The sequence below is a fragment of the Sapajus apella genome, unplaced genomic scaffold, assembly GCF_009761245.1.
Source record: "Sapajus apella isolate SASKATOON/1434 unplaced genomic scaffold, GSC_monkey_1.0 scaffold98, whole genome shotgun sequence".
NCBI classification, from domain to species: domain Eukaryota; kingdom Metazoa; phylum Chordata; class Mammalia; order Primates; family Cebidae; genus Sapajus; species Sapajus apella.
Genome location: NW_022437038.1, coordinates 7,161,123 through 7,185,717, shown reverse-complemented (window position 1 = coordinate 7,185,717; position 24,595 = coordinate 7,161,123). Strand labels below are relative to the sequence as shown.

Genomic DNA, 24,595 nt, shown 5'->3' with positions numbered 1-24,595 from the left:
GTCAGGTTGAAGCACAAAATCACAACATTTGGGAATAAGGTCTGCATTGCTCCCTCCAGCACTATAAAGTTATACCAGGAGGGTGGGATGCTATCTTCAGGCTGCTGCTGATCTAAAGTGGGGAGTTGGAAGCAGGTGATTAAAAACACCACAGCATTCTTTTACTGGATTGTGGCTGCCTCTTTCTTCATTAAGCTTTCCCTTGCTTGTTGTAAGTTTTCCATTAAGTTCCAGAGTTGTGCAAAAATTGACAGTTTTTGCCAGCTTGTTTTTGGAGGGATGGAGCCCTGGGGCTCCCTATTCTGCCATTTTCCATGACATCACGAACAAGTATAGTTGTCATAAGTTTTTGATTAGTTTCCAGAGCTCTGATAAAGTTGATTTTGACACTGTTTGACAGTTTATTTTTTGCTTTTGTGAGGGAGAGAACTTGGGAGTTCCCCACTCTGTCATATTTGTTAATGTTACTTAAATTCAGGACTCTTTATTAGGGAAAATTGTCCATTTCAGTATTTTACTCCAACAGGGAATCATTGCTGGTAGAAGACAATGACTGGCCATTCTGGCCTCTACAATGATCTAGTTACAACTCTCAGATCCAGCAATGCTATTGGCGGAAACTATCTTATGGAAGATGGGCTGTATTAAAATGATAAGCAATAGTCCTATTAAAACCAGTACACCAATGTCTAAATTTTTAAAAGGTTGATTATTTAGCTTTTATTCTCTTCCTCTTGCTTTTCTTTTCCACTAGCACATTTTCTTCTTTCTGCTTTTCTGTATTTTTTTTTTTTTGAGACAAAATTTTGCTCTGTCACCCAGGATGAAGTGCAGTGGCACAATCTCAGCTCACTGCAACCTCCACCTCCTGGGTTCAGGCAATTCTCCTGCCTAAGTCACCTGAGTAGCTGGGATTACAGGTGCACCACCATGCCTGGCTAATTTTTATATTTTTATGTTGGTCAGGCTGGTCTTGAACTCCTGATCTCGTGATCTGCCTGCCTCAGCCTCTCAAAGTGCTGGGATTACAGGTGTGAGCCACCGTGCCCAGCCTCTGTATTTTTTTTAACGATTTGTGGTCAACATGCATTTACATTTTATAAAGAGATATGTAAATATATTGTTTTATAAGTGGAATAAAAGAAGATTTAAATGTAATAAGAAAGAATTCAATCTCCTTACTTAAGAGCTTATGAAGAACAGTTAAATTTTTATTTTTATTTTATTTATTTATTTTTTTGAGACAGAGTCTTGCTCTGTCGCCAGGCTGGAGTGCAGTGCCGCAATCTCGGCTCACTGCAACCTCCGCCTCCTGGGTTCAAGTGATTCTTCCGCCTCAGCCTCCCAAGTAGCTGGGACCACAGGTGCGTGCCACCACACTCGGCTAATTTTTTTGTGTTTTTGGTAGAGACGGGGTTTCACCATGTTGGCCAGGATGGTCTAAATCTGTTGATCTCATTATCTGCCTGAATAGTTGAATTTTTAAATTATCTTTACCCCTGATGAAAAATATAAATAGTTTTAGCATTACTTTATTATATTACAGTGTTCTATAATTGATAGATTACTACTTTTCATACCTTTTGGAGGGATACCTAAAGTTTTATCCCTTTTGAAGGGAGCCTAAAGTTCACAGTGGTGATGCATACCTGAAGAAATGATTCTGGTGAGCTGGATTAATATTCAGTAAGTGTTCCTCACTTTACAACCTATTGGAATTACATTTAACCCAATGCTCATTTAATAAACAAGTTTGTGCTGAGAACCAGCAGAACAATATTTTTAAAACTTTTCCTTTCATGGATCACAGTCAGGTTTAGAATAAGTCAACAAGCATTCAGAGTTTCTCCTTCTCCAGAATTTATTCAGTAAAATCTCATTTCTTCCCACAATTACATGCACACTCCCATACACAGACATAGTCACATAGGCCTAGACATATATTTACTTACTTTTCTTTCTTTTTTCTTTTTACTTTCTTTATTTCTTCCTCTCTCTTTCTGTTTCTTTCTTTTCATTCCTTCCTTCCTTCCCTCCCTCCCTCCCTCCCTCTCTCTCTCTCTCTTTCTTTCTTTCTTTTTTTCCTTTCTTTTTAAGACAGAGTTTCGCTCTGTTGCCCAGGCTGCAGTGCAGTGGCAAAATCTTGACTCACTGCAACCTCCGCTTTTCTATAATAAAAAATTATCAAGAGTATATCTCGGACTGGCCATGGTGGCTCTAGAATTGATAGATTACTACCATTACTGTAATTCCAGCACTTTGGGTGACCAAAGTGGGAGGATCCCTTGAAGCCAGGAGTTAAAGACCAGCCTTAGGAAACATAGCAACATCCCCATCCCTACAAAAAAATTTAAAACTAGCCAGCTGTGGTGGCACGCACCTGTAGTCCCAGCCACTCTGGAGGCTGAGGTGGGAGGATCACCAGGGTCCAAGAGGTCAAGATTGCAGTGAGCTGCGATGACATAACTGCACTCCATTCTGGGTGACAGAATGAGACTCTGCCTCGGGAAAAAAAAAAAAAAAAGAATTGTGCTGGGCGTGGTGGCTCACACTTGTAATCCCAGCACTTTGAGAGGCCAAGGCAGGCGAATCACCTGCGATTGGGAGTTTGAGACCAATCTGACCAACATGGAGAAACCTTGTCTCTACTAAAAATACAAAATTAGCTGGGCATGGTGGCTATGGAGTTCTCAGATATGACATGATCCATAAAAGGAAAAATTGATTAATTGGGCCTCATGAAATTTTAAAACTTTTACTCTTTGATAGAGCCTGCTAAGAGGATGAAAATACAAGCTACACACTAGGGGAAAATATTTCCAAACTATATAACTGTCAAAGAATTTAGAATACACACACACACACACACACACACACACACACACACACACACATCTCATAACTCAATAGCAAAAAAAATCTATTTAGAAAATTGGCAAAAGACATAAACATAAATGCACCAAAGAAGATAGACAGATGGCAAATAAACAGATGAAAAGATTTGCAACATCATCAGCCATTAGGAAAATGCAAATTTTTAAAATACATCCACAGGATATCACTACATACCTATCAGAATGGCTTAAAATAAAAAATAGTGAATACATCAAATGTTGGCGATGATGCAAAGAAACTCCATCAATGATCTTGAAATGAGCATAAATGGTACAGACACCCTAGAAAACTGCTTAACAGTTTATTTAAAAACTAACCAAGCCATTACCGTATAAACCAGAAATCACACACTTGGGAATTTATACCAAAGAAATGAAACTGATGTGCACACAAAAACCTGTACACAAATGTTCATAGCAACTTTATTCATAATAACAAAAAACTAGAAACAACCCAAATGTCCATAACAGGTGAATGGTTAAAAAAAACTACTCAGGCATATGGCTAGGTGTGGTGGCTCACACCTGCAATCCCAGCACTTTGGAAGGCTGAGGAGGGTGGGTCACTTGAGACCATCCTGAAACATAGCAAAACCCTCTCTCTACCAAAAGTAAAAAAAAAATTAGCTGAGTGTGGTGGCACACACCTGTAGTCCCAGCTACTTGGGTGGCTGAGGTGGGAAGATGGCTTGAGCCTGGGAGGCAGAGAGGTTGCAGTGAGCCAAGGTCATGCCACTGCACTCTAGCCTGGGCAACAGAGTGAGACTCTGTTTCAAAAAAGAAAAAGGCGGGGGGGAGGAGTATATTTCTATCTCTGCCCTATAATCTGATTCGTTTCTGTCTAAGCAAACATAACTTCACTTCTGTTGGATTTACAATTGAATCTCACAACTCAAGACTATACTATAGGGAAGCAACTTTCTTAGGAAAATGGTCCAAATAAGTAGGGCATTCTGGAAACAAATAACAGAAAGTGATAAGGATAAAGTTGATGTCAGACCCTAGAAATTGGGACTTTGTGAGACTTTCAATATAGTCCCGCCATTTTAGTCTTTTGATCTGGCAGAAGTAGCACTTTCTTAATCACAGTAAAATAGAAATGAAATGCTTATCTGCTACCCATTTCTCTAGGAAACATGATAGATTTGCTCCTTATTTTTACCAGTCATTTGTGCAATTTCTTATATTTTAATTAGCGGGTTATAAAATGTTAGTGACTATCAATCTAAAAAAACTTTTAGTCTTTTCTCTCCAGAATAATGATACAAATTGCTAGAGAATCAGTAAGAACTATACAGCTGCTGTGGGATTTATTTAATAATAAAAAAAGATAGGGCTCAACTGAAATCTGGTACAAGTTCAGAGTTTACATAACACAAGTGTGTGTCTAAGAGCTTTTGATTCTTTACATGGGCTGGACTTTAAAAACTGTAGTATATTAGGCAAAATCGTATACTCTAAAAATAATTTTTAAAAAAAGAAAAAAACTGTAGTATGTGTTAAAACATAGTACAGGGACCTGAGTTTTGTTTATAGTCACATCATCTTGCTTGACCATGAACTTTGTGTCATGTATGCAGTGGAAATTGGAGAAGCTGCCCTTTTCACAGCCTGTGCCTTTGCCATGGCAACACTGGTAACAACTCTACTGAGTGTATTATTCAGGTAAATAGAATTAAGTTGCTTTATTTGGGCCTTCTATAAATATCAGCATCATTTTTACTCTATTCTTCTCCATTCTTATTTTTAATTCTTATAACCCCAAATGAGTTCTAGCTGATGGTACTTTACTTCTGCTGAGGATGATCTTTTATTTCCCTTATTGCTTTTATTTAGGATAAATTTTATATATATATATATATTTTTTTTTTATTTTTTATTTTTTTTAGACAGAGTCTCACATTGTCACCCAGGCTGGAGTGCAGTGGCCCAATCTCAGCTCACTGCAACCTCTGCCTCCCAGGTTCAAGAGATTCTCTTGCCTCAGCTTCCCGAGTAGCTGGGATTACATGCACCCACCACCACACCCGTCTAATTTTTTGAATTTTTAGTAGAGACAGGGTTTTACCATATTTGTTGGTCAGGCTGGTCTCAAACTCCTCACCTCGTGATTTGCCCCCCTAAGCCTCCCAAAGTGCTGGGATTACAGTCTGAGCCACTGCGCCTGACCAGAAATTTTAATTTTTAGAGTATTTAGAAGATACTATATATTTCAGTAAATATTCTCCCATTTTTAAAATCCACCAACTATAACATTGTTCTTTTAATTTATCTGTCCTGTGTGTCTTTTGCTTCTTCTTCCTAGGAGCTACTCGGTAGAATTAAAATAACTCTCATTTTTATTCCTATTGAAACACTAGAAAAATTCTACGTGGTACAAGAACATTGAGTGAACCTGGTCACTTTTATGATTTTCAAAAAATTGCCTAGCCTATGTCTGGAGAAGGAATTCTAGGTTTATTTGCCTTTTCTCTGTTTTTCCCACAGTTCGATTTTGTCTTCTTACTTTTTGAATGAACAATTGAATATGCATGGTAAGATGCTAAGTGCATCTTAAGTGTCCTGAGCTCTATGTAATGGTGATCGATGTCCAACAGGGGGCACAGATTTCTAACTTGTCACAGAGGGCTGAGAAATGAAAAAATCCAGGTACTGATTGAACTATATGAGATATAATTTTTATTTTAAAACAATTTTTCTACTTGAAAAAGTAGTTACATTTATTTCCAAGTATTAACAAAATAGATGATTCAGCAATGAGTTTACAGACAGTAGGAAAAAAAGCTATATTAGAGCTCTACCTACTTTATTTTTAATTTTAATTTTTATTATTTTTAATTGACACATCATAATTGTACATATTTATGGGGTACAGGGTGATATTTTGATACATGTATACAATGTGTAATGATCAAATCAGGGTACTTAACATATCCATCACCTCAAATATTTATCATTTCTTTGTGTTGTGAACATTCAAAACCCTCTCTTCTAGCTACTTGAAAATATACAATAAATTATTATTAGTTACAGTCACCCTACTGTACAATAGAAAACCAGAACTTATTTCTCCTATCTAACTGTAATTTTGTATTCGCTAACCAACCTCTCCCCATCCCCCTTGCCCGCTCCGCTTACCAGGTTTTAGTAAACTTTATTCTATTTTCTGCTTCTGTGTGATATTTGTAGCTCTCACACATAAGTGTGAGAACATGTGATATTTATCTTTCTGTGCCTGACTTATTTCTTTTTTTTTTCTTTTTCTTTCTTTCTTTTTTTTTTTTTTTTTTTTTTTTGAGACAGAGTTTTGCTCTTGTTGCCCAGGCTGGAGTGCAATGGCGTGATCGCGGCTCACTGCAACCTCCACCTCTCAGGTTCAAGCAATTTTCCTGCCTCAACCTCCTGAGTAGCTGAGATTACAGGCATACACCCCCACACCCAGTTAATTTTTGTAATTTGTATTTTTTGAATGACTTATTTCACTTAAAGTAATGCTCGCCAGGAGCATCCATTTTGCCATTAATGACAATATTTTATTCGTTTTTATGGCTGAATAGTATTCCATTTGCTATATATTCCATTTTAATTTGTATTTTAAAATCACTTCACAACAAGCTAGACTATAACAAAGCAGGGTTTGTTCCAATAATATAAGGGTGGTTATATTGAGATACCATCTTGCACCAGTTAGAATGGTGATCATTAATAAGCCAGGAGACAACAGATGCTGGAGAGGACGTGGAGAAATAGAAACACTTTTACACTGTTGGTGAGAGTGTAAATTAGTTCAACCATTGTGGAAGACAGTGTAGTGATTCCTCAAGGATCTAAAACTAGAAATATCATTTGACCCAGCAATCGCATTACTGGGTATATACCCAAAAGATTATAAATCATTCTACTATAAAGACACATGCACCCATATGTTTATTGTGGCACTGTTCACAATAACAAAGACTTGGAACCAACCCAAATGCCCATCATTGATAGACTGGATAAAGAAAGTGTGGCACATATACACCATGGAATACTACGCAGCCATAAAAAAGAATGAGTTCATGTCCTTCAGCAGGGACATGGATGAAGCTGGAAACCATCATTCTCAGCAAACTAATACAAGAACAGAAAAGCAAACATCACATGTTCTCGCTCATAAGTGGGAGCTGAACAATGAGAACACATGGACACAGGGAGGGGAACATCACACACTGGTGCCTATCAGGGGATTGGGGGGCTAGGAGAGGGATAGCATTAGGAGAAATACTTAATGTAGATGACAGGTTGATGGGTGCAGCAGACCACCATGGCATGTGTATTCCTGTGTAGCAAACCTGCGCATTCTGCACATGTACCCCAGAATTTAAAATATAATTAAAATATATATATATATATATAAAGGTGGTTAAACATAAGAAAATCTCTCATTATAACCTGTTATATCACCAAATTAGAGGGGAAAGCCCTATGATTATATAAATAAATAATTTAAAAGAATTTGATAAAATTTAGCAGGAATTCCTAATAAAAATTCTAAGAAAAAATTTTAAAATCTACCTAAATATCATGGTTTATTTACCAAAAATGCAAAAGCAAATAGTGGGAGAAGACTAAAAGACTAAGCAGCAAAAGACTAAAATAATTTTAATGAAAAGTAGGACTATACAAACACATGTATTATTGTCATTACTATTTAACATTACTTTAGATATTCTAGAGCTGTACTGTTCAATATGGTAGCTACTAGCCACATGTGGCTGTCTACATTTAAATAAATTAAAATTAAATTGAAAAAATTAGTTCTTCAGTCTCCCTAGCCACTTTTTTTTCTTTTTTGAAATGGAGTCTTGCTCTGCCACCCAGGCTGGAGTGCAGTGGCACGATTTTGGTTCACTGCAACCTCCGCCTTCCAGGTCCCAGTGATTCTGGTGACTCAGCCACCCGTGTAGTTGGGATTATAGGCATGTGCCACCAAACCCAGCTAATATTTGTATTTTTAGTAGAGATGGGGTTTCACCATGTTGGCCAGGCTGGTCTCGAACTCCTGACCTCAGGCAGTCTGCCCGCCTCGGCCTCCCAAAGTGCTGGGGTTACAGGTGTGTGCCACCGTGCCCGGTCCCCTAGCCACATTTCAAGTGCCCCATAGCAACACATGGTCAGTGGCTACCATAATTGACAGTGCAACTATAGAACATTGCCATTGTCACAGGAAATTCTATTAGATAATGCTATTATAGAGAATGAAATAAGATAGGAAAAACTGTATATATAGTGGAGGGGAAATGAGATTTAATTTTCTATCTCTTTTCGCTCATGTGTGCTTGTATGCATAGAAAACTCAAAGGACACTCACCAAAATGGTGGAATAGAAGCGATCTGGCTTCATTCTCTCCCACAGAAAATTTAAAACAACTATTCAGTGCCAAGATTGTTATTAGCAATATCCTAGAACTCAAAACTGAGGTTGTGTTAATCTTTTGAGCCACAAAGAATTGAAAAACGGTGACTAGATGGTAAGAGAAACACACACCTCTACCTGTGACACCTCTTCCTCCAGCTGCCAGGCACCTTGCAGAAAAGTCCCCCTGGACACATGGTTTCTACACTGGAACAAGTGATTGAGGTGTGCGGCCAGCTCTTTTACTATCTTGCGTTCCTTTGTAAGAAAGCCATTCCTGCTGAGCCCATGGAAAGCATCATGAGTGTCTGGAAGGAGAAAAACCCCTGAGGGCAACTAGAGACAAACAGTGGAGATGTGGCTAGCAACCCCAGTGCAGGGAAACTTAGGAGCTGCTCTTTACCTCAGGCAAAGGAGATGCCAAATCAGAGAGGCGGTTCAGCAGCACCATGCTGTAGGAAGCATGCTCCAAGGGTCCTCTGGCCACTAACCTTAGCTGGCCTTCCCACACAGGCAGGATATTCCCTTTCAGAGCCCCAGCCCCCTAATCTGGGGCAATGCTTGGAAATTTTGTGAGAACTACAGCAAATCTTGGCTAACTAGTGCCAAAAAGGAAACAGCAATCTGGGGTTAAGAGGACTCGACAAGCAAATTTCACAGAACTTCTAATCAGACATACTCTAGAAGTATGTCTTCAATGTGAAGCCATAGACATATTCATAAGAAACAACAGCAGATGGAAAACATGGTCTTCCCAAATGAACAAAGTAATAAGCCAGTGATCAATCCCCAACAAGACAATGATACATGAGCTTTCAAGAATACAAAATAACAGTTTTGAGGCAACTCAGGGAACTCTAAGATAACACAGAAAATCAGTTCAGTAATTTTTATAAAAGAAATTTAACAAAGAGCTTGAAATAAAAGAAGTCAAACAGAAATTTTGGAACAAAGAAATACATTAACCAACTAAATTTCCAAACAGCCTATCTTCAAGCTCACTGACTCTTTCTTCTACATGATCAATTTCGTTGTTATCTTCAGAAAGCAAATCTAAGACACTGGCCTTAAAGAGGGAACTGAGAAAGAGCAAGGGCTAGAAATCTTATTCAAAAAATATGCACAGAAAACTCTCCAAACCTACATAAAGATACAAATATCCAGGTATAGAAAGGCCAAACATAACCAAACAGATTCAATGCAAATAAAACTGCACCAAGGTATATAATAATCAAACTCTCGAAGGTAAAGAGAGGATCCTAAAAGCAGCAAGAGAAGCAAATAATGGGCCAGGTGTGGTGGCTCATGCCTGTAATCCCAGCAGTTTGGGAGGCCAAGTTGGGCAGATCACTTGAGGTCAGGAGTTCAAAACCAGCCTGGGCAACATGGTGAAACCCCATCTCTACTAAAAATACGATTATCCAAGTGTGGGGGTGCGCATGTGTAATCCTGGCTATTTGGGAGGCTGAAGCAGGAGAATCGCTTGAACCGGGAGGCAGGGGTTGTAGTGAGCCAAGATCACACCACTGCACTTCAGCCTGAGCCACAGAGTGAGACTCCATCTCAAAAAAAGAAAATAACATATAAAGGAGCTCCCATTTGTCTGGCAACAGAATTCCCAGCAGAAACTATATAGATTAGGAGGGAGTAGGGTGACATATTCAAGTGCTGAAGGAAGAAACTGTCAAATGAGAACACTGTACCCTGTGTTCTCATTAAAAAAAAAAAAAAAAAAAAAAAGTAAAGCTTTATCTCCTTTAAACATGGAGGAGAGATAAAGAATTACCCAAAGAAAAACCGAGGGAATTCATCACAAGACCTGTCTTACAAAAAATGCTAAAAGCATTTCTTCAATCTGAAAGAAAAGGATGCTAACATGCAATAAGAAATTATGAGAAGGCATAAAATTCACTGGTAAAAGTAAGTAGACAGACAAATTCAGCATACTTTAATATTGTAATTGTGATGTGTAAACCACTCAGATGTCTAGTATAAAGACTAAAAGACAAGGGTATCAAAAATAATAACCATAACAAGTTTATAAGAGATGGGCAACATAAAAAGATGTAAATTGGCTGGGTTTGGTGGTTCATGCCTGTAATCCCAGCACTTTGGGAGGCCGAAGTGGGCAGATCACTTGAGGCCAAGAGTTAGAGACCAGCCTGGCCAACATGGCAAAACCCTGCCTCTGCTAAAAACACAAAAATTAACCGTGCTGGTAGCACATGCCTGTAATCCCAGCTACTTGGGAGGTTGAGGCACGAGAATGACTTGAACCTGGGAAGCAGAGGTTGCAGTGAGTCAAGATCCTGCCACTGCATTCCAGCCTGGGCAACAGAGTCAGACTCTGTTTAAAATAAATAAATAAATAAAATAAAAATAAGTATAATAAGATGTAAATTGAGCCAATAAAACATCAATAAGGAAAATCCCAGAACCTGATAGCTTCATTGCTGAATTCTACTAAATTTTAAAAGAGGTGCCGGGCACAGTGGCTCACACCTATAATCCCAGCACTTTGGGAGGCCAAGGCGGGCAGATCACAAAGTCGGGAGTTTAAGACCAGCCTGACCAACATGGTGAAACACTGTCTCTACTAACAATACAAAAATTAGCTGGGTTTGGTGGCATGTGCCTGTAATCCCAGCTACTTAGGAGGCTGAGGCAGGAGAATCATTTGAACCCGGGAGGTGGAGGTTACGGTGACCCAAGATCATGCCACTGCACTCCAGCATGGGCAACAGAGCAAGACTCTGTCTCCAAAAGGAAAAAAAAAAGGAACTAATATCAGTTTTTCTCAAACTCTTCTAGAAAGTTAAAGAGAGGAAAATTCTTCCAAACTCATTTGGAAGAATCGAGGCCAGCACTACCCTGCTATGAAAACCAGACAAGGACACAACAAAAAAAGGAAGCTCTAGACCAATATCCATGATGAGCATAGATGCAATAATCCCCAACAAAATACTAGCAAATCAATCCCAGGAGCACATTTAAGAGATCATTCACCAAGATTGGGATTTATCCCAAGGATGAAAGGATATTTCAGTGTATGCAAATCAATAAATGTGATACATCACATCAACAGAATGAAGGACAAAAATCATTGTATCGCCTCAATAAACTCAGAAAAATGCATTTGATAAAATTCAACATCCCTTCAAGATAAAAAGTCTCAACAAGTTAGGTACAAAGGAAATGTACCTCAACACAACAAAGGCCATATATGACAAACCTACAGCCAGCATCAAACTAAAGAAGGAACAGTTGGAAGTCTTTACCTTCAGATCTAGGACAAGACAGACATATCCACTTTCAACAGTTTTATTTAATATAATGCTGGAAGTCTTAGCCAGAGTAATTCAGCAAACAAAAGAAATAAAGATAATCCAAATTGGAAAGGAGGAAGACAAACTGTCCTGTTTGCAGACAACATGATCTTATATAGAGAAAACCCTAAAAGCTCCAGCAAAAAACTGTTAGAACTGATGAACAAATTCAGTAAAGTTGCAGAATGCAAAATAAATTACAAAAATCAGTAGTGACTCCATACACTCCAACAATGAACTAGTGGAAAAAGAAAGCAAAAAAAGCAATCCCATTTACAATAACTACAAAAAATACCTAGGGATATATTTAAATAAGGTAAAATATCAAGATGAAAAAGTTATAAAACACTAATGAAAGAAATTGAAGAGGACACAAAAAAATAGAAAGACATTCATGTTCATGGAATGGAAGAATTAGAATTTTGAAAAAGTAATCTATTACGAAAAATGATCTATACATTCAATGCAATCTCAATCAAAACACCAATGACATTATGCATATAAATATTTTTAAAATCCTAAAATTTGTATGGAGTCACAAAAGACTCTGAATAGCCAAAGTAATTCTGAGCAAAAAGAACAAAGTGGAAGGCACCACATTATTTGACTTCAAAATATACTATAAAGCTATATATAAACCAAAACAGCCCATGGTACTGGCATAAAAACGGACACATAGACCAATGGAGGAGAATAGAGAATGCAAATATAAACCCATGTATTTACAGCCAACTGATTTTTGACAAAAGTGCCAGGAACATTAATTGGGGAAGTGACAAATCTACTAAATAACTGGTGCTGGGAAAACTGGATATCCATATACAGAAAAATGAAACTATAGCCCTGTATCTCACCACATATAAAAATCAACTCAAAATGGATTAAAGACTTAAGAGTAAGACCTGAAACTATGAAACTACTAAAGGAAAACACAGAGGAAATACTTGGGGACATTAATCTGAGCAAAGATTTTATGGCTAACACCTCCCAAGCACACACAACAAAAGCAAAAATAGAGTAATGGAATTACATAAGAAAGAAAGAAAATTAACTCAAAATGGATCAAAGATCTAAATGTAAGACTTTAAACTATAAAACTCCTAGAAGAAAACATAGGGGAGAAACTTCATGACACTGGATTTGACAATGATTTCTTGGATATAACAACAAAGGCACAGGCAACAAAAGAAATAGTAGATAAACTGGACTTCACCAAAATTTAAAAAATTTGTGTACCAAAGGATGGTATCTAGCTGGGATTATAGGAACCTGCCACCGTGCCAGGCTAATTTGTTTCTTTTTCTTTTTTTGTACTTTTAGTAGAGATGGGGTTTCACCATGTTGCCCAGGCTGGTCTCAAACTCCTGACCTCAAGTAATCAGCCTGCCTCGACCTCCCAAAGTGCTGGAATTATACTTCACCCAGACAGAATATATGAAGAACTCTTACAACTCAACAACAACACAAAGTATAACCCAATTAACCAATTAACAAATGGGTAATAAAGTCGCAGAATACAAAACCAACATAGAAAAATCAGTAGTAACTCTGTACACTCCAACAATGAACTAATGCAAAAAGAAAGCAAAAAAGCAATCCCATTTACAATAACTAAAAAATACCTAGGAATATATTGAAATTGAATATACTGAATAGGCATTTCTATTCAATATTTCATGTGCTAATTGGCCATTTGTATCTCTTTCTTGGAGTAATGAAATAGGCATTTCTCCAAGAAATACAAATGGCCAATTAGCACATGAAAAAGATGCTCAACATCATTAGCCGTCAGGAACATGGGAATCAAAACCACAATGAGATACTACTACATACCCATTAGGATGGCTATTATTTTTTAAAAGTGGAAAATATCAAGTGTTAGCAGGGACATGGAGAAATTGAAGCCTTTGTCCATTGTTGGTGAGAATATAAAATGGTACAGCCACTGTACAAAACAGTTTGGTGGTTCCTCAAAAAGCTAAACATGGAACTATTGAATGATCTAACAATTTCACTTATAGGTATTTTTTTTTTTTGAGTATTTTCTTAAAAGAATTGCAAACAGGGACTCAAACAGATATTTTTGCACCAATGTTCATAGCAGCATTCTTCACAATAGTTAAAAGTCACAAACAACCCAATGTCCATAGGCAGGTGAATGGATAAACAAAATGTGATATATCCATACAATGGAATATTATTTAGCCTTTAAAAGGAATGAAATTATAATACATGCTACAATATGGATGAACCTTGAGAACATTATGCTAGGCAAATGAAGGGCTAATACAGTCATTCCTCGATACCTGTCCGGGATTGGTTCCAGGGCCCCAGGCAGGTACCAAAATTCACAGATGCTCAAGTCCCTTATATAAAATGGCATAGTATTTGCATATAACCTGCACACGGCCGGGCGCTGTGGCTCACGCCTATAATCCCAGCTCTTAGGGAGGCAGAGGCGGGAGGATAGCTTGAGCCCAGGAGTTCGAGACCTGCCTGGGCAATATAGCGAGACCCGGTTCTCCACAAAAAGGAAAAACAAAAGAAAAAGACAAAAGAAAAAACAAAAACAACCCTGCACACCTCCTCCTATTTACATTAAATAATTTCTAGATTACTTATAATACCTAATACAATGTAAATACTATGTATATAGATATTATACTGTATTGTTTAGGGAATAATGACAAAAAGTCTGTACATATTCAATGCAGATGCAACCATCCATTTTTTTTTCAAATATTTTCAAACCACAATTGGTTGAAACTATGGATACAGAATCCAGGGATACAAAGTACTGCATGAGTCCACTTATATGAGGTACCTAGAATAGACAAATTCATGGAAACAGAAAGTAGAAGTTAGCAGGGGCTCAGGAGGGGAGGGTAGAAAGGAGACCAACTGTAAATCTAATTATGCAGGAGAGATCTGAATATGTAGACATAGGCAGTATTGAGAATCAAATGGAACTGGGCTTAAATAAATTATTAGCTCTGCCCTTTATTAGGTATGTGACATGGGTCAAGTTAATTAACTTTTTATTTTAATTACATATTTTTATTTTTTTCTTTTGCAAAATTGTATTACAAATTCTTCAGGGCTTTATAAATTTCACATCAATAAATTTAGAATATCTAACTGTCAATAGATAATACAGGGCCACTAATTTAATACTTTGTTTGTTCGTTTGTTCTTGAGACAAGGTCTCACACTATCACCCAGGCTGGGGTGCAATGGCACTATCTCGGGCCACTGCAGCCTCAACCTCCCAGGCTCACGTGATCCTCCTACCTCAGCCTCCCAAATACCTGAGCAGGCACATGCCACCATGCTCAGCGAATTTTTGTAGTTTTTGTAGAGATGGAGTTTCACCATGTTGCCCAGGCTGGTCTCAAATTCCTGAGCTCACGAGATCCACCCACCTCGGCCTCCAGAAGGTTTGGGATTATAGGGATAAGCCACCTCACCTAGCTAATTTGGTAAATTTACCAGGAATTAGGATCTGGCATTCAGCCTCACAGCTTCAAAACTCAATCTTGTCAGTTCCACTTGTAAGCAAACTTACAAGGTATACTAATGGATAACCTAGAATGACAATTTTAGACATTCAAGTATCTAGAAAGAATGCTCAAACACCTTATTTCAGGCACATCTTTTTATAATTTTTCAGTATCAAGGACGCTGAAGTAATAATCAGAATGTTACTTGCGAAGTAAGTAATCAGAGCAAAGAAATGTGAATTGTCTTAAGCAAAATCTAATCCAGACTTTTGTGAGACACAGCAGACAGTACCTATCTTTCTAGAAAAGGTTGTTCACATCTCCCAGTTTCAGACTCCCTCTCTCTCCTAGTGAGTGCATGATATAAAAAGTCAATTCTCTTTGACTCCTCCTTTGCCTATGCTCCAAGGAAACTAGATATACAATGGCTTTCAATCCTGGCTACACATTGGAATAATGTGAAATCTGAAATTTAAAAATATGCCTAGAGCAATACCCATGCCTCACCCCAAGACCACTGAATCAGAATCTCTGAAAAGATAGGAACTTTACATCTGCATTTTTTCAAAAAGCTCCCCCAAAGATTCTGATGGATAGTAAGCATCAAATATATAATGGACATCTTATTACATGTCCATTTTCTGTTAATTTTATGTTGAGTTCTTGTCTCCTCTCCTATATTACATACATAATACACTGAAATAAAATGTAGTTTAGGCATATATATAGATCTGAGAATAAAACTCACACTCGGAGAGGCACGGTGGCTCATGCCTGTAATCCCAGCACTTTGGAAGGCCGAGGCAGGTGGATCACCTGAGGTCAGGAGTTCGAGACCAGCCTGGCCAACATAGTGAAATCCCATCTCTACTAAAAATACAAAATTAGCTGGGTAGCGCATGCCTGTAATCCCAGCTACTCGGGAGGCTGAGACAGGAGAATCACTTGAAACTGGAAGGCGGAGGTTGCAGTGAGCTGAGATCATGCCACTGCGCTCCAGCCTGGGCAACAAAAAGCGAAACTCCGTCTCAAAAAAAAAAAAAGAAAAAGAAAAACCACACTCTAGGGTTGACTGCTAATATACAATATTAAGAAAAATCATAGTTTATTTCATAAGTATATTAAAAATAATTAGAAGTTTAGAGCCTGTGTGTAATGCCAAAATCTAATACCTAGAAGACAGAATTTTGATTATTATAAATAACTGATCAAATTTATCCACAATTTACATATTTCTTTTAAATTCATGTATAATTGTAGTACATATTTTGGGGGGGGATACATGTGATAGTTGATACCTACAATGTGTAATGTTCAAATCAGGGTAATGGGTATATCCATCGCCTGAAATAGTTTTATCTTTTCTTTGTATTGGGAACATTACAATTCTTCTATTCCAATTATTTAGAAATATACAACGAATTATTGTTTAGTATAATTTCCCTAATGTACAACTGAATACTAGAACTTATTACTTCTACTGAACTGTATTTTTATACACCTTAACCAGCTTCTCTTCATTCCACCCTCCTAGCCTCTGGTAACCACCATTTTATTCTCTACCTTCATGACATCTACTTTTTTAGCTCCCACATATGAGTGAGAACATGCAATATTTGTCTTTCTATGTCTAGTTTATTTCACTTAACATAATGGCCACCCATGCTGCTGCAAATGATGGGATTTCATTCTTTTTATGGCTGAATAATATTCTATTGTGTGTATATATCTCATTTTCTTTCTCTGTTCATTCGTTGATGAACACTTAGGTTGATTCCATATCTTGGTTATTGTGAATAGTGCCGCAATAAACTTAGGAGTGCAGATCTCTTTAATATACTGATTTCCTCTCTTTTGGATATATCCTATATATATACACCTATACCTATACCTAGTGATGGGACTACTGGGGCAAATGACAATTCTATTTTTAGTTTCTTATTTATTTATTTATTTAGAGATGATGTCTCACTATATTGCCCAGGCTGGTCTCGAATTCCTGGGCTCAAGTGATCCTCCCACCTGGCCTCCCAAAGTGCTGGAATTACCGGTGTGAGCCACCAACCTGCCTTATTTTTAGTTTCTTGAGGAACCTCCATACTGTGTTCCATAATGGCTGCACTACTTTATATTCCCACCAACAGTATACAAGGGTTCCCCTTTATCTGCATCCCTGTCAGCATTTGCTATTTTCTTTTTTTTTTTTTTTTAGTCTTTTTGATAATAGGTATTCTAACAGAAATGAGATGATATTTCATTGTGATTTTAATTTGCACTTCCCTAATGATTAGTGATTTTGAGCATTTTCTCATATATCTGTTGGTCATTTGTATCTCTTCTTTTGAGACGTATTGAGATCTTTGCCCATTTAAAAATTATTTGTCTCTCTTCTCTCTCTCTATGTGTGTGTGTGTGTGTTTTCTATTGAGTTGTTTGAGTTCCTTACATAGTCTGGTTATTAATTCCTTGTTGGATGTATAGTTTGCAAATATTTTCTCCTGATGTGATCCCATTTGCCTATCTTTGCTTTTGTCACCCGTGCTTTTGAGGTCTTACCCAAAAAAAAAATCTTTGCCCAGTCCAATGTCCTATAGTTTCCTCAGTATTTTCTTTTCGTAGTTTTATAGTGCCAGGTTTTACATTTAAGTCTCCGATCCATTTTGAGTTGATTTTCGTATATGATGAAAGACAGGGTTAATTAACCTTTTAAAATCTCAGTTTGCTAATCTGAAAACAAAAACCAAAAAACAGAATCATAATCATAACAAACTCAGAGGGCAATTGTGAGGGTTAAATGAAATAATGCATACAAAGGATTATCAAAGAGCCTAGCACGTAAACATTCAGTGAATGTTAGCTATTAATAACCTTAGGACAATTCCTGATACCTAATAAACTTCTATTGAAGGCACACATGCAACTGCATATTTGCTATAATGATGAAACTGAAGCATAGTTAGGGAGGGGGAAGAGTGCTTTATAGGGAAAAGCATGCAAAAGAACTTATTAAAAAGAAACTACAGCATGACAGAATAGAACCCGGAAATACACTCTCTATGTATCTGACAATATGATAGTATGTATAAGACAGTTTTTTCTGTATTTGTACATCATGTTACTTCTTGGTCAGCTCTCCCCAAGAGAAACCATAATTCTTATCATTTCCTTTCTTCCACTTTTTATTACCCTGTTTCCTTAAGAAGAGGCTGGAAATCTGGCAATAATTAAAAAGTTACATATGTGTATGCTCTAACTAGATTGTAAATTTCTGAAGGATAATGTCTGCCTTCTTCTCATGAAACACTTAACCATATTTTAAGCATTTAATAAATGTTTCAAATCCCGTCTGGCACACTAAATTCTCAATTGACATTTGTTGGATCACTGAATTTATAAGTGAGCAGTTACTGTGTTCCCCTCCTCTATCCACAGAGATGTTACCTGAGACATTTCTGTCAGGAGTACGATTTTCTTTTTTTCTTTTCTTTTCTTTCTTTTCTTTTTTTTCTTTCTTTTTTTTTTTTTTTTTTGAAAAGAATCTCATTCTGCCACCCAGGTTGGAGTGCAGTGGCATGATCTCGCTCACTGCAACCTCCACCTCCTGGGTTCAAGCAATTCTCATTTCTCAGCCTGCCTAGTAGCTGGGATTACAGGCGCACACCACCACGCCCAGCTAATTTTTGTATTTTTAGTGGAGATCGGAGCGGGGGTGGGGTCTCATCATGTTGGCCAGGCTGGTCTCAAACTCCTGACCTGAGGTGATCCACCTACCTTGGCCTCCCACATTGCTGGGATCAACTCTGTGGGTGTGAGCCACCATGCCTGGCCAGGAGTACTATTTTCATTTACCTAACACATATATCTGATTCTTTTTGAAAAGGCTTTGAGCAACTTTTAGTGTTATTTACTGCATAAGACAAAAAATAATTAGGGAAATGGGAGATAACACAGTTATTTAAGATAAACGTCAACATATGCCAGTAAGTCTCATAGTTTAAATTAGAGGTGGGTTGCAAATTTGGTTCTGAGCTTCCTAGCAGCCATCATAGACTTAAGTATATAATTCACACTATTCTTACAATTCAAAACAATCAGCTATTTCAGTTACCAAAAACAGAATTTTCATTTCAGTTTTCATAAAAGGATTCTTTTTTGATATAATGAGTGCCTTCAAGAATATTGTACAGTAAATGTAAAACTGGTCTCTTTGGCTTATTTTGCAGCATAATCCTTGATGTAGCCTCATGGCATAATGCGAAAATAAAGATTAGCGGATGGATTCTAAAAGAAATCAAAACTATTTTGTCTAGGTCTGAAGTTCTGATAATCTAGTTTAACTGAATAAAAAAAAAAAGTCTCAATAGAAAATGATTGTAAAATAGTCTTCCGAAAATATTTATTCCCTATCATTAAGTTTAGGTAAGTGTTAGGCAGTGGAGAGTTGGCTGCTACAATCTTGAACAGGTACCAGCAATGTCCCTAATAGTATTACGTGTTAAAGACGTAAAAAAACCTTTTATGTTTACGAAGGTTCTGGAACCCTCCAGGTCACATGACTACGCAGGAAGCCATTTTGCAACCCCAACGAGGTAGACCATGGAGTGCCGGGAGGGACCGCTTCTCATTTCTTCAGAAAATGATTCAACCCCAGTAGTTTCAACATCGGAAGTAACTAGTCAACAAGAGCCCCAAATTCTTGTTGACCGTGTGTCTGAGACCAACTGCGAAAGCAGCGCCGCCATTGATGGCGACCAAGGCACCCAGATTCCTGACGACCAAGACTCTCAAAGGGGTTCGGACAGCAGCGCCCAAGATGCTGCCCGGGCCCCAGAAAACTCCCAGGAAGGGAAAGGTAGGTGGCTTTTTAAGCTTTTTCCCCCACCGGAGGACCTTCTTTTGGAGAAACAAACTGCTTTTGGTTTGATTAAAATTTTGTTTGATTCGCAGCCCCCTTGAGGAGCAATGGGTAGTGTAACGTGTGCCCCTGTCCAGAGGATGTAAAATGTTGACCCTGTTGAGCAGAGGGAAGCAGCTGATCATGTTAGAGGACTTTGGGCGTAGATTCTGGTTGTTCAGTGGGTTTGCACGGCGGTGTATTTGTCACCAGGTGAGGTCACCGTGCCTAGGGACAAACCATCCAACCTAACGGAATCGTGGAGCAACCAAAAGCAGGCAACTCGCTTTTATTATTATTATTTTTTTCTGAGACAGAGTTTTGCTCTTGTCGCCCAGACTGGAGTGCAGTGGCGCTATTTCGACTCACTGCAACCTCTGCCTCCCGGGTTCAGGAGATTCTCCTTCCTCAGACTCCTGAGTAGCTGGGACTACAGGTACGCACCGCCACGCATAGCTAATTTTTTGTATTTTTAGTAGAGACCGGGTTTCACCATGTTGGCCAGGATGAACTGGATCTTTTGACCTCGTGATCCGCCCGCCTTTGCCTTCCAAAGTGCTGGGATTACTCGCGTGAGCCACTGCGCCCAGCCAAGGTTAACTTGTTTTGAAGCCTCGATCTTATTTCGCGAGGTCCCTGAGAGGACGCGTCCCCCTCAGCCCTCCCCTCAGCGCTCGGTGCCTTTCAAGCCTTCCGGCCCAGCACGCGGTGAGCCGGCCGCTGCCTCGAGGTCGTCCTCCAGTCGGCTGGGCAGCTCGGCCATGGAGGCGTGGCGAGGCGGGGAGGGGCTGGCGCGCGCCGCTTTTACTGTCCAGGCGCCGGCCGCCCAGCATTCACCTCTACGGTCCGCGCGGGAGACCACTCGCAGTTCGCCCGGAACCCATCGGCCAGAGACGCGGGTCTCAGCCTTTTCGGTGCCGGCGCCACTCCGCGGAGGAGCGGGTGAGTCCGGAGGCCAACCGGGCATCCGGGACCGGGTCAGCGCCCCACCGCGGTGCACTCCGCCGCCATCCCCAGCCCGCCTGCAAGGCGAGGCGCGAAGGCTGGGACCCGTGGCGACCTTTAGGGTCCAGCGGGAGGTTTTCAAGGGAAAGTGGATAAAAGCCTAGGGATCTAACTTTTCCTTTGAAAGCTTAGTGCCCCTGGGATAAGGATGGAGTGCGGGTTAGTCTCTAAACTGCAGCCGGCGACTGCGAACTTGATAAAATACCGGTTTAGGCTTCTACTTACTTGCACGGCCTGGAGCGTGCTGCCAGGCGCCCTCCAGCCAGTTATAATTCCAATTGTAATTCTGCTAAAGCGAGATGGAGCTAGAAGTGCATGGTGGTAAGGGTCCTGTTAATTTAATCAGGTATCAAAGACTGCTTGCTGGGAAAAAGTGGATGCTTTTTCTTAAAGTGAATATCGAACAACTAGTTTTCTAGGTAAATGCAAATAAGAAATTTAAAAAATTAAAACCCAGTTCAACCAGGATTGTCCAATTTCTCTCCCGCTGGACTTTTTTATTAGGTCTGCTTACAAAACAACTACATTGAAATAGTTTCAGTTCTTACATTCTTTCTTCCAAAAAGAAGAATTACCAAAAAGGCTTGGGAATGAACAAAATGCCCTAGTTTTAGTTCTGCTGAGAAATCTAAAGGTTACTACTGATCTGATAAAATCTTGCTTAGCAGCTAGTTCTTCAAATAATCTGTTCCTGCTCCCAGCCTTAATTGTTACTATGTTCTGTTAGGGAATGTGCTCAGCCCCCAGATTTTTTATGTATTTTAATCGACTCTCTTGTTGTATTTACATTTTACTTTTGCATATATATATCTGTATGAAGCAAGAAGAGAAGAAATTACAATCACAAATAATGCATCTTTCCTCCTTCCACCCTGGGTGTCTGCTTTTCTACTGCTTTTTTTTTTTTTTTTTTTTTTGAGGAGGAGGAGGAGTCTCACTGTGTTGCCCAGGCAGGAGTTCAGTGGCGTAATCTCGGCTCACTGCCACCTCCCACTCCCGGGTTCAAGCGATTCTCCTGCCTCAGCCTCCCGAGTAGCTGGGACTACAGATTGGAGCCACCATGCTCGGCTAATTTTCGTATGTTTAGTAGAGACGGGGTTTCACCATGTTGGCCAAGCTGGTCTCTAACTCCTGACCTGAAGTGATCCACCCGCCTCGGCCTCCCAAAGTGCTGGGATTACAGGCATGAGCCACCGCCCCTGGCCTCTCTTTGTTTTTTTGTATGCCTTTCTGATAGTTTTAAGGGATTGAAATCATAACTGGTGAATAATTTTACCCTAATAGGGTCCCAAATCCACTTGTATGTGCTAAAAAAGGTTCCAGTGTTTTTACCTAGATTCTAATTTAAAACTGTTAACCCAGTTAATGGTTTACAGAGTATTAGGGATTGTACATTAACTGGAACTTTTACTCTAACTTAAGGTATAAGATCTTATAGGCCGGGTGCGGTGGCTCACGCCTGTAATACCAGCACTTTTGGGAGGCTGACGTGGGCGGATCACCTGAGGTTGGGAATTCGAGACCAGACTGACCAACATGGTGAAACCCCGTCTCTACTAAAAATACAAAAAAAATTAGCCAGGCGTGGTGGTGGGCACCTGTAATCCCAGCTACCCTGGTGGCTGGGGCAGGAGAATTGCTTGAACCCAGCAGGCGGAGGTTGCGGGTAAGCCGAGTTTGTGCACTCCAGCCTGGGCAACAAGAACGAAACTCCGTCTAAAAAAAAAAATAGAAAATCTTATAACTTGGTGTATGATATCTATCATAGTGTCTTTAGAAAACTTTGTCAGGTTTCATATGTGTACATTACTTTCTCACTCTGTCAGGCTGGAGTGCATATTGCTTTCTTTCCAGCTTTTTTTTTTTTGAGACAGAGTCTTACTCTGTCGTTGGGGCTGGAGTGCAGTGGCGCGCCATCTTGACTCACTGCCACTTCCGCCTCCCGAGTTCAGGCGATTCTCCTGCCTCAGCCTCCCAAGTAGCTGGGATTGCAGGTGCCTACCACCCCGCCTGGCTAATTTTTGTATCTTTAGTAGAGACAGGGTTTCACCATGTCACCCAGGCTGGTCTCAAACTCATAACCCCAGTTGATCTGCCCCCCTCGGCCTCCCAAAGTGCTGAGATTACAGGAGTGAGCCACTGCGCCCGGCCGTCTTTCCACATTTGAGAACAATCTTCTTCAGTAGTGTGGTCCCGGCTGGGCGCGGTGGCTCAGGTCTGTAATCCCAACAGTTTGGGAGGCCGTGGCGGGTGGATCACCTGAGGTCAGGAGTTTGAGATCAGCCTGGGCAACTCGGTGAAACCCTGTCTCTACTAAATATACAAAAAAAAAATAAAAAAATAAAAAATAAAAAATAAAAAATTAGCCAGGCATGGAGGGCAGGTGCCTGTAGTCCCAGCTACTTGAGCGCCTGAGGCAGAAGAATCACTTGAACTTGGGAGGCGGAGGTTGCAGTGAGCTGGGATCATGCCACTGCACTCCAGCCTGGGCAACAAGAGCGAAACTCTGTCTCAAAAAAAAAAAAAAAAGTGTGGGCCCTAATACCCAAAATGCAAGGCTCTACAAATACATCCCAAATACATGGAAAATAAGATTAGAAATAAAGACTTGGTTCATTGGAAGATCATAAAATTGAAAAACAAGGAATGAGAAAAAGGAAAAGTGATAGAATAAAAACTTGGGATCTAGCGATCCCATTTATGGATATATATCCTAAAAACTTGAAATCAATGTGTCAAAGAGATATCTGCATATACATGTTCACTGCAGCATTACTCACAATAGCCAAGTTATGAAGTCAACCTAGGTGTCCATTAACAAGTGAATGGACAAATACGTGGTATGTGTACCCAACTGAATACTATTCAGCCTTTAAAAAGAAGGAAATTCTGTCATTTGCAACAACATGGATGAATCTGGAGGACATTATATTGAGTAAAATAAGCCAGGCAGAGAAAGACAAAAATCACATATTCTCACTTATATATGGAATCTAAGATAATCAAAATCATAGAAGCAGAGAATAGAGTGTTGGTTATTACAGGCTGGGGTGGGGGGAGGGGCAATGACGAGATGTTGATCAAAGAATAGGAAGTTTCGGTAAGGCTGGTCCGAAAGTAGTAGGATATTATCAGAACCGATTAACATTAATGCCACTAAAGTTGGTATACAGTCTCCCACTGCCAAATTTGACTAGCTTTTAAAATTAAAAAATGAAAGTTGCGGTTAGGGGGAATAACTGATAAGTATTTTAGGCGATGGATACGTTAATTAGATTGATTCAGTCATTTCACACTGTATATCATAACATCATTGTGTACCCCATAATAATAATTATTATTATTATTTTGCGATGAAGTCTCGCTCCTGTCCCCCACACTGGAGTGCAATAGCACGATTTCAGCTCACTGCAACCTCTGCCTCCCAGGTTCAAGCAATTCTCTTGCCTCAGCCTCCTGAGTAGCTGGGATTACAGGCACCTGCCCACCATGCCCAGCTAATTTTTGTATTTTTTTTTAATTTTATTTTATTTATTTATTTTTTTTTGAGACAGAGTTTCACTCTTGTTACCCAGGCTGGA

General features: G+C 39.3%; 1 protein-coding gene and 1 long non-coding RNA gene across 2 annotated transcripts in view; one reads left to right on the top strand and one right to left on the bottom strand.

The window, feature by feature from the left end:
• Positions 1 to 1,390: 1,390 nt before the first annotated feature.
• LOC116536143 overlaps positions 1,391 to 24,595 on the bottom strand; it is a 23,433-nt gene continuing 228 nt past the window's right edge. Inside the window, exon 2 of the long non-coding RNA XR_004262497.1 lies at positions 1,391 to 1,466. This is a non-coding gene — a long non-coding RNA (uncharacterized LOC116536143). The remainder of the gene's footprint in view (positions 1,467 to 24,595) is intronic.
• Positions 19,679 to 24,595, top strand: part of TAF7L (TATA-box binding protein associated factor 7 like) — a 27,076-nt gene continuing 22,159 nt past the window's right edge. The window contains exon 1 of the mRNA XM_032257798.1: positions 19,679 to 19,967. Coding sequence (XP_032113689.1) covers positions 19,712 to 19,967 — 256 coding nt within the window. The 5' untranslated portion in view covers positions 19,679 to 19,711. The remainder of the gene's footprint in view (positions 19,968 to 24,595) is intronic.